Here is a 10,358-nt window from a genome sequence, read left to right as displayed (position 1 = left end):
TTTGAATATTAGTATGGATGAACAGTCATTTCTTGAGCTTTGATGACGAACATGTTTGTTAGTTTGGACGTAACTACCCGAAATGGGAGGTTTGTTTCAAGTTTTTAGAGGCTGATTTATGGTCCGCGTTACACCAACGCAGATCCTACGCCGTAGGGTACGCCGTACCCTACGGCATAGGATTTGCGTCGATTTAACGCGGAACCATAATTCAGGCTTAAGTGGGGCAGTGAGGAATAGATTTTTTCCCCTGATGTTGTATGTGAGTGTTCATGTTAACAATAAGAAGTAAACGGAAATCATATAATTTATTTAAATTCATAAAATATATCCATTTTGGAAACGACTTCCTTCCTGTTTCCATGACAACGAGAGATTCAAACGCTGGAGGCGCTGTTGCCATGGTTTCAGGGCGGAAACGGAAAACGTTCACCGGAAGTGCTGCCAACAGGCGGGAACATTAAAGTATTATTATTTCTCTTTGACAGGAGTGATCGGTGAGATTCAGTTTGTTTATCTTAGGGAAATAGGCGTCTGTGGCAAGAACCAACACAAGTTCAATGACAGGAAATCCATCAAATGTGATGTAGAACTCGATCATAAACCGCGTGTTGACAGCAGTGTTGTCCCGGTGTTGTCACTAGCCTTTTAGCTTCATTCAGGTTGTTTTGGATCAGGATGGCGGATAGAAATCTGGTGAAGGAATTAAAACGGTGGGCGACAGAGGAGTTCAGGCTGCCCCCGGATAGCTTGCCCCATGACAGCTACTTTAAAACGTGGGTAAATATGTAAATACTTTCCCCATATGTAAAACTCTCCATGCTGTAATGTTATATATATGTTAAACCACAGCATTGAGTTGGTGTTGATGTTTTCCAGGCTGTGTGTTGGGACTGGGAAGTCCATATGGAAATATATAATACAACACGTTTTCCAACAGAGGTTAGTTTTACTGTTCTTTTAACTATCGATTTCTTACTTTTGGTCAGAGTACAGCTGTTTTCTTCCATACACTTTAAAGTAAGTAAGTAAGTTTCTTGTCTTGTTTTTTAACACTTTCTTTGCTTTTCCAGGAATGTGAGGATCATGCGTGGGAATCTTCAATGGTATCCTTTTTGGTTTTGCTTATTATTTTAAAGATAAAAACGATATCTTTTTAAAGTAAATAACATCTTATATATTTTTAATCAGGTTAATTCACTTAAGCAGTGGAGAGTATCTTCCTCAAGAAAAACCAGAGAATTAAATATTCTGATTACAAAGTCTTAGACTCATAACAGCCATGTCATACAAACATTGTATACGATTCTGGGTTGTCAGCAATATCCTCCCATAACAAGCATAACACTCGTCTTTGCTGTCCTATTCATGTGGATTGTAATCATTATGTCAACACATTTTCTTTACATTATGATCTCCAAGGTATAAAGTACTTCAAGACAAAGAGGTAGGCAAAAAAATGTTTTTTTTTTCTTTTTAAATTAAATCCACTGTAGAATTTCAGGAAATTTGCTGTATTTGCTTGCTAAGCTGAAGCAGGTCGAAGACCAAAGTGAGGCTGCCAAGCGGAGAGAGATTCAGATGAAGATAGAGCAGCTGAGAGCTGAGATCGGTCATCTGGACTCTCAGATCAGTGGCAGAGAGGAACAGCTAGCTGTACAAGGTTAGTCCGTCTCATGATCTGTAGGCCTGCCATGATTCATTTTTATTATGTTTGCCAAGTGTAAGTTAAGTGATAAGTTAAGAAAATACATGTGTTCCTGCGTGAAAATTTATGATTTAATATATGGTTAAATTCACAAATACCGAAAGTTTTGGGGAACAAGTTAAATATCTGCACTTAAACTCTGGTACATGAATAGACTACAGTTATTCCCTTCCAGCTCCAAGGTTTTTGTTGTTTTTTTTTCCTTCTATTGATTAGTCAAGGGTAAAAATACAGCACATTACCTTCTCAAATAATACTGTCAATATTACACAGACCGATCTATCAGTCATACCTGGGACCAAATGGAGGATAGCCAGCGCAGAGAGCTGCTCCTGCAGGCCTTCAGACACCGTTGCATCTCTGGCTCTAAGGTTCTTTCTGATGACATGCAGAAAATCAGTGGCCATGGCCAGGCGCTGGATCAGATGGCAAGGTAATAAAAAAAGTTGAAATGAAAATCAAATTAAGATATTTTGTACATCTGGCATAAAATCAACGTTGGTCATTGCCCATGTTTTTTGTGTGTGTGTGTGTGTGTGTGTGTGTGTGTGTGTGTGTGTGTGTGTGTGTGTGTGTGTGTGTGTGTGTGTGTGTGTGTGTGTGTGTGTGTGTGTGTGTGTGTGTGTGTGTGTGTGTGTGTGTGTGTGTGTGTGTGTGTGTGTGTGTGTGTGTGTGTGTGTGTGTGTGTGTGTGTGTGTGTGTGTGTGTGTGTGTGTGTGTGTGTGTGTGTGTGTGTGTGTGAGATTTTCAACATTTTTTCCCCCCTTCCAATCAAATTTCTATGGGTGTATCGCAGGAAAGCAGAGGTTGAAGTGCTTTATGATGACGAGCCCTCCAGCAGCAAAAGTGATGACAATGTCAACTCCAAGGCAGCAGCAGAGGCACAGGTTCTGGTAAGAACTGCCTAAATCTGGCTCTGCATATCTCTGAACTGAGTTGAGAGTACGCTTCACAGAACGATACTGTTACTTTAAATATTAATACCAACATTTGTTACCCGTCTGATAAGTTAACATTCAAAATAAACGCAAAATAAAGAATTGTAAATATTAACATAAACTTGAAATTAAATGCAGTAAGAAGAAATTTAATCTTTCAATCTGTTTTTTTTTTCCTTGTGGCAGCGTGAGTTGAGGCAGCTATGTGACGACAGGATTCACTTCTACCAGTCTTTGCAAGAGAGTGAACTGAAAATGCAGCAATCTGCAACCAAACCGTAAGGGCTACAAAAGATGCATTATTTGGCAGATTTACCATCTGTTTTTCTTCATTTTTTTTCTATTTTGGAGTTTTGGAATGTGATTTTATTTTTTTTCTTAGTGATTCACTGCATTATTTTTTTTCTCCAAGTTTGACCATTGAGCAGAGGACTGCCGTCTTTCAGTACTGGCTGAGTACTGCTGAGGTTGGCTTATTTTATTGAAGTCTTTCTAAAAGTTGCTGTATTAATGCATAAAGTATGTTTAAACTTTCGCTTGTCATTTCATCAGAAAGTGTTGGGCAGTTATCCTCCAAACCATATCCTCTCAGCATTGCAATATTTAGCTTCAGGAGAGCAGAAGGAGTTGGAGGAGACAGTAGCTTCTCTGGATGTGACGCATGATGTGACAGCTCTGCGGTAGGGCAACCACCACATCATTATGATGCATTCTTTCCATGTCCTGTTAGACCGTATAATAACAGAGTTCTTACTAGCTTGCTCTTTGCAGGTACCGATATGAAAGCAATCACCTACTGGATATATCAGCAGAAGAAGCTAGTGACCTACCACCAGTTAAAACCCTCCTCGAGGTGCTACGCATTCATTTCATGTTCACTGTACTGTTCATAAAGTTCACAGTAGATGAAAATATTCTCTCTTTATTTTATCTTTTTATTTATGGAATACTATATCTGCTAATGTTCCAGGCTGCTTGGGAGGAGGTGCAGCAGAGTTTGGTAGAATTGGCCCAGACTCGCTCCAGAGTCCAACAGCTCAAAAAACAGTTGGAGGCCTGTAAAGAGGAGACTGGGCAGGAGGTGTCGGGCAGTGCAGATGAGCTCCACAATGATACTGTAGTGCTGTAAGTCTGCTTACATTGTCATTTTTTAATCTAAGCATATTACCACTTGGATTCAAGGAATACTTACTGTACAGCCTTGTTTAATAGCACTTTATTAAACATGCCTGACGTTAATTCTGCAAGTGTAATAAATAATCATTCATGAATATCACTTTGTTCTTGGTCAGGTTTTTGTCTTGTTTTTCTTTCTTTCTTTTTACTTTTAAGACGTAGCTGTTATTAATGTTTTATTTACCATTGATTTGAGGAAAACAAAAAGGATAAATAAAAATTTAACGGTTTTAAGGTCAGCAATTGAGGTGGAGCTGCAGTGTGTGATGCAGGCAGCAGTCCGGGATCATATCAGAGACCGCTGCATCCAGCTTGACCAACATGCCAGAAGCCGTCAGGAGGCGCTTAGAAGTCTTCGCACCCAGTGGCAGAGTATTCAGGACTTCAGAGACCTAGTGGTAAGATGGAATTGGTGATGAATTACTTTTTTATTCCTTCAACGTCTTGATCCTTTATACCTGCTTTGCTTTACTTTACTTACATTACCTAACCTTACTTTATAGAATAGAATAACCTTTATTCGTCCTGAAAGGAGACATTTGCATGGTTTACAGTAGCAAACAGCATAGCAGAAATGACTCACTACAATAATAAGATAAAATAGATTAAAATAGAGAGGCAGGCTATAAAAAGGAACAGATTGTACATTAAATTGTACACATCTTAACTATATTATAAAAAGGGAAATAAACTACACACTGTATGAATTATTTACACATTATCTGACGCTTGTATTGCACTTGGGAATATTGCACATATAGTTTCAATTGCATCGTTGTATTTGGTATGTGTATTTGGCTGGTTGTAAAGTCTAACAGCAGCAGGAAGGATGGACCTGCGCTAATGTTCCTTCACACACTTGGGATGGTGCAGTCTGCCACTGAAGGAGCTGCACAGTGCTGTCAAAGTGTAGTGTGTGGGGTGACACTCCCTTTGAGGGACGTTATCTTGGCTAACATGCTCCTTTCTCCCACCACCTGCACCGAGTCCAGGGGCCTCCCCAGGACTGAGCTGGTCTTTCTGATCAGCCTCTCCAGTCTCGTCCTGTCAGCAGTTGAAATGCTGCTGCTCCAGCAGACCACTCCATGGAAGATAACTGATGCTACCACAGAGTCAGTCCTCAGGAGTTTGCCCTGCACTCCAAAAGACCTTAGTCTCCTCAGTAGGTACAGCCTTCGCTGTCCTTTATTGTAGACTGCATTGGTGTGGTGTGACCAGTCCAGTTCATTGTTTAGGTGAACACCCAGGTACTTGTAAGATCTCAATGTCAGTAGCCTGGATGTCCTGTATTGTAGACCACCAAGTCAGACTCGCAGTTCAGTGTCCTCCCGATCCGTGGTCGGTTTGTGAGATAATCCTGGATCCAGTCGGAAAGGTGGTGATCCACACCTGCGTGCTCCAGCTTATTCCTCAGAAGAACAGGGTGGATCGTGTTTAAAGCACTGGAGAAATCAAAGAACCTGATTCTCACCGTGCTCGCCTGCGTCTCCAGGTGAGACGGAGCTCTTTGAAGGAGGGAGATGGTGGCATCATCTACCCCGACACCAGGCTGCTAGGTAAACTTTAGAGGGGCCGTTGCTGAGCTCACAAGAGGGCGCAGGTGGACATGGACCAGTCTCTCTCGTGTCTTCACCAGCCAGTAGCTGCTGAAGTCCTTGGGGTGCGATGTCTTTGGCACTGGTCCCACGTAAGATTCTTCCACAGCTGTGGTATTCAGCTGGTCTGCGCAGGACTTGAGGAGCCTGGAGCTGATGCCGTGCCTCGCCTCACCTTGCCTCTTGTATTATAACAGCACTGTGCACAAGTGTTAAGCAGGTGTTAAATAATGGTTTGAATTAATATTTTTCATTTTTTCTTTTTATCTACCGGTATTTACAAAATGCAAAGTATGAAAACAAGTTAAAATTTGAAGGGAAATCGACATTTGTTCTAACCACCCTTTGCATTTCAAAAACAGCATACATCTTTCTAGGTACACTTGCACAAGTTCACATACTACTAACTAAGCAAATGTCTTCTGTAGATGTAAATGACCTGAAACCCCCACAGTCTGCTCATGTGGGAATCTGTTTGAGTGTGTATGTCCCTTCTTGGACCCCTTACCCCTTTATAACAAGACTATGTTTTGGATTGTTGTCCCCCTACAGAATATATCTGATGGATAAGTATCTACTTGTATTTGTGAAGACTGAGGACCCCATTAATCATGATTTCCTGCTGAAAATGCAGCCGCAAACTTACAGAAAATACCTCCACCATGCTTTGCTGTTGCCTGTGGTCATTGTTTATTGTATCAACCTCAAGCCCTTTTAACAAACAAACCATCTTCTGCTACAACCAATTAGTTCACATTTTGATTCTTTAGTCCAGAGTGCCTACTGCCATTTTTCTGCACAACAGTTTCTATGTTTTTATACACAGTTGAGTAGTTTGGCCATGTTTCCATGTCAGACTTGTGGCCTTTTGGGACCAATTTGCCTATGAAGACCCTTCTGGCCGGACCTCTCCACACAGTAGATTGGTCTAACTGGGTCCACTGTTTTCTGTTGGCGCTGAGCTGATAAAACTGCTGTTTCCTTGGATGACCATTGCACCTATGTTCCCCAACATTTCCTTCGAAAGAGTTTGTACAGTGCATGTTGCCACCCTGCTTTGAAATCTTTGCATTGAGGAAAACTTGCTGACTCAGAGTAGTGTTACAACCATGGGCCTATTTCTGTGCTCAATTTCATCTTGATGAAAAGTCTGTGACTTTTCATCTACAGACCTAAACTGTGTTTCAACCTACAAATTAAATTGATGATCGTTAGCATATGTTCAGTTTAATGTGTTAATGATACAGCTGATTATGGTCCTATAAAACTCCTGCAAGTGTACTAAGATAACTTAGAATAACATGTTACAGCATTTCTTCACACCTACGTAAGACTGTTGCACAGTACTATACATTAAATTAATCTGGTCCTGAGCATTTAGTTGTATGTATGTCCTTTATTTTTACAAACACCTTTATAAACTTAAGGGTCAGAACTGCTCATACATACATTGACATGTTGTACGTGTTTGTTGCTGCAGGTTCTTCGGCAGGAGCAGATAAGAGGTCTGATTAAAGGAAACTCGACAGCGAAGACACAGCTGGTTCATCTCCATAAAGAGGTTTGGGAGTGATGTTTTGTCTCTGTGGAGTAAAAAAAAAACCAACCTTTTTTTTTTTTTCCAGTAACTCTGACAGATTTTTTTTTTCAATGCAATTTAAATCCTTTACTTTTAATTCAGTTGCAGGAATTCATTGAAGACAAGGTCGTCCCACAGTTTGAAGATGTCACCTCTGCAGCCAGCAGTCTGCGGAACTCCATTTCTAAGGAGACCAAACAGTTTGGAGTGATCTCTCTTCTCTCTCTGGACTGCAGGACTCTGGACACCATTGATGGGTAAGAAAATAGTTCTTAGGGGCAGATAATTGAATCCTTAAGGACACTTTATGCCATTTAAAAGTTCATAAACACACCCTCAAACCTTTTTAACCTAACGCTGTATTGAATTTATAGCATTTAAAGGTGATTACAGTTTAACAGTGGAAAGAACAGCATTGCAGTATAGCAGTGTATGGAAAGTCTTCATGCTTAAACACTTTAAAGTATCAGTTTCAATTTGATTGGGGAAGTGAAGTCGAGCTCTTGTGCTCCCCACTATCAACAAAAACCACCAACTCTTGCATCCTTGCTGTCTCTTACGGCAACTATATATTGCTTTATGCCACATTCACACACTGGCAATGATAAAATTAACTCACAGAGCCACAGATGTGCTACATGACATGCAACTTGTCGTGGCTGAGGCGAGACTCAAGAAAGTAGAGATGGAAAAGTAAACAAGACAGCGACTGAGCAAGAGACCAAACAAGAGTAAAACTTGGAGTGTCGTAAAAGTGTTTTAACCTCCTTGTACATAAATACCAGCTACCGTTATATATAGTATTGTATTTGATCTTTTATCTTATATTATTTTATTATCTTTTTGTGCTTACTCTTCTGTTTTGTGTTCTTGAGCTGTAGTAACTGTGGGACCAATAAAGTCTTATCTTATCTTAACTTTCAGATGGACCTTCTGAACTAAAAAAATGGAACATTTTCTTTGTGCTATTTCAATGTGTAGTACATCTTCAGCTTCTGCTACACTTGACCAAAAGTGAGAGCATTGCTAGGGAAAAATATCTAATCATCGTCTTTTTCCCTTTAATGTTTAAGAGTTCAAAGAGTTCCTGCATCATGGATGTCTATCCATCGCTTGCAATCTCCGAACTTCAACAGCTTATGTCAAAGTCTGGCATTTCCTTTGTACAAGGTGAGCATTGGCAGGTATTGTTGTGCATTCTGTTACAAAATGGGGTAAAAAGGCACAAAAAAAGAAGAAGAAAGTAATTTGTCCTTTTGCTAAAGCTGGTTTTACATTATATCCTTATATAGTAGGATATCATCTTTTTATAATGCAGGAAAAAAACCTGTCATCTCTTGATAATGCTGAAAATATAAATAAAAGGTATTGATTATGAGTAGTAGTAAACTATATTATATCTTTGAGGGAAAAACTCTGCCTTATATGGTTTATATTCTCTGTATGAATAATAGTAACATGTCTTTTATTAGTTTGGCATCCGTGGCCCGTCGCTAATTAAACAGTAAAGCTTGCGATACATTCTGCCATTCTTGATGTTCATAGAATTTAAAATTGCTTCTTGACTGATTAGATCTGACTGTCCCACTCTAAATGCAAATAAACAAGCACACCATTTCTGCTTGCCACAACAAAGTTTGTTGTTATTTTCAAACACCAGAGGTACCTGCTGGACATAATTAGGCATAACTCTCAGAAAAAAAGAAGTAGGCAGGAAAAAAAGAAGTGATAAGTGAAAGACTAATAAGATCAAGTACAGACTTCTATTTTTTTTTTTTAAATCAAACTTTATTCAGCAAAGACTATGTACAATACAAATTGGGCCTTATACAAGGAAAGATATGCCCCAAACATGAAAGGAAAAACAATTTACTAGGAGCCTTTGAAAAATAAAATTAGTCATTGCTGATGGTTTCAGTAGATGCTCCCTGAATCAGTCCCGGGTAACTTTTGTGTTCAGATTACAAGGATACCAAGGACCCAAGTGTCCCAGACCAATTTCAAATGTGTCCTGAGTGATCGAATCTGAATCTGTCCACTTGTGATCCGATTTCCTACGATGTATTTTAATCCCCATTCATAATGGAGTCTTAAACATATCCAAGCGGGTTTTGGTGATGATCACTCAATCACAATTTCATCATTAAGAGTAAATGAAATAATATCCACAAGACCAGCAGCCTTTTTTATGAGGACACGGTTGTTTTCTCTTGTTTTGACACAAACTCTTTCTTTCTTATATTTCAGGCTCCAGAGGAGTTGTGTTCACACTCAAGGTCCCAACAGCTTGAGTTGCGTTTTCTCTGTCAGTTACTGCAACTTTACTCAGCCACTCAGCAGAAGGTTCAGAAGGAAGCAGAGCAGCTGCACGCATCTGATCAAAAAGGTATTTTAGAGAATTCAAACAAAAATTAGCATTTTTGTTGTGCTTAAAACAAATAGCCAGAAGTGTATTATTTAGCTGTCGTTGTAGTAAAATGTTTGATGCTGGGGTGAGTACAAATGTTTGTGGGATTAAAGAATATTTTTAAAACACTAAAGCTTGTGTTGGTCTACACTGTACTTCCTAGCTCTGCTGTCAAGAGTCAGAAAGGAGGATCAGAAGCTTCTGAAGTTGTTGCTGCCAAGAGCCAGATCCCTCACCCACCGCTGTGCGCAGGGACTTTCTTACGGAGACCAAGTCAAGACTGCTATCTCTTTCTGGTGAGACATGATGGGGGTGTACTATCATTTTATTACAAATGGTTAACGGCATAGCCCCATAATACAGCACGACTGCACAATAGAAGGGTAATGATAGATTGTTCTACATTGACTGAACGAATCATTAACGCATACAAAATGAAAACATCAGACATGTAATCCTCATCAATACATTTTTTCGTTGTTGTTAATTTTATTTAGACTTTCTGGTTAACGATTTCTGTTTTGTGTGTTCACACGTGTAGGTGGGAAAAACCAGCCCAGCATGTCATGCCTGAGGTGAAGAAAGGAGGACTCACTTTCCAGCAGTGGCTTCAAAGATGGAAACTAGCTGCCAAAGCTTCATAGTTTAAAAACATAACCAAGTCTTTCAGCACCTTTCAGTACCTTTCAGTAAATATATGACAATAAGGAATTGGTTAAAAAATTCCCCAACAATAACTACATTCATTTTTTTATCTTGTACGATTTCATGCTTATTTGTCATGCTTCATCACGTAAAAGCCAAACATGAATAAATATTTCTAATGAGTATGTATTTCTGTCTTCTTTGAAAAGCATACCTTATTATAAGCTTAGACTGCATAGGAATACAACCTACTGTATAAAACATGCAGAACCTGGTTGTATGCTTCTTGAACGAGTTGTCTATCAATAGC

The 10,358-nt window shown here is 39.5% G+C and overlaps 1 protein-coding gene across 1 annotated transcript; it reads left to right on the top strand.

The window, feature by feature from the left end:
- The first annotated feature begins 448 nt into the window (after positions 1 to 448).
- Positions 449 to 10,231, top strand: haus5 (HAUS augmin-like complex, subunit 5). The gene is made up of 19 exons (XM_061738274.1): positions 449 to 776; positions 880 to 942; positions 1,074 to 1,106; positions 1,423 to 1,447; positions 1,531 to 1,663; positions 1,982 to 2,141; positions 2,505 to 2,601; positions 2,833 to 2,924; positions 3,059 to 3,113; positions 3,199 to 3,326; positions 3,418 to 3,499; positions 3,617 to 3,771; positions 4,058 to 4,220; positions 6,898 to 6,978; positions 7,099 to 7,253; positions 8,070 to 8,166; positions 9,244 to 9,382; positions 9,567 to 9,699; positions 9,945 to 10,231. Exons 1-19 carry the CDS (start codon positions 679 to 681, stop codon positions 10,045 to 10,047), a joined length of 1,992 nt encoding a protein of 663 aa, XP_061594258.1. The 5' UTR covers positions 449 to 678; the 3' UTR covers positions 10,048 to 10,231.
- Positions 10,232 to 10,358: the final 127 nt, after the last annotated feature.

This window comes from Cololabis saira, chromosome 13 (genome assembly GCF_033807715.1).
Source record: "Cololabis saira isolate AMF1-May2022 chromosome 13, fColSai1.1, whole genome shotgun sequence".
Lineage (NCBI taxonomy): Eukaryota > Metazoa > Chordata > Actinopteri > Beloniformes > Belonidae > Cololabis > Cololabis saira.
Note: the sequence above shows the minus strand (reverse complement) of the source record. Positions and strands in the feature narration are given on the sequence as shown.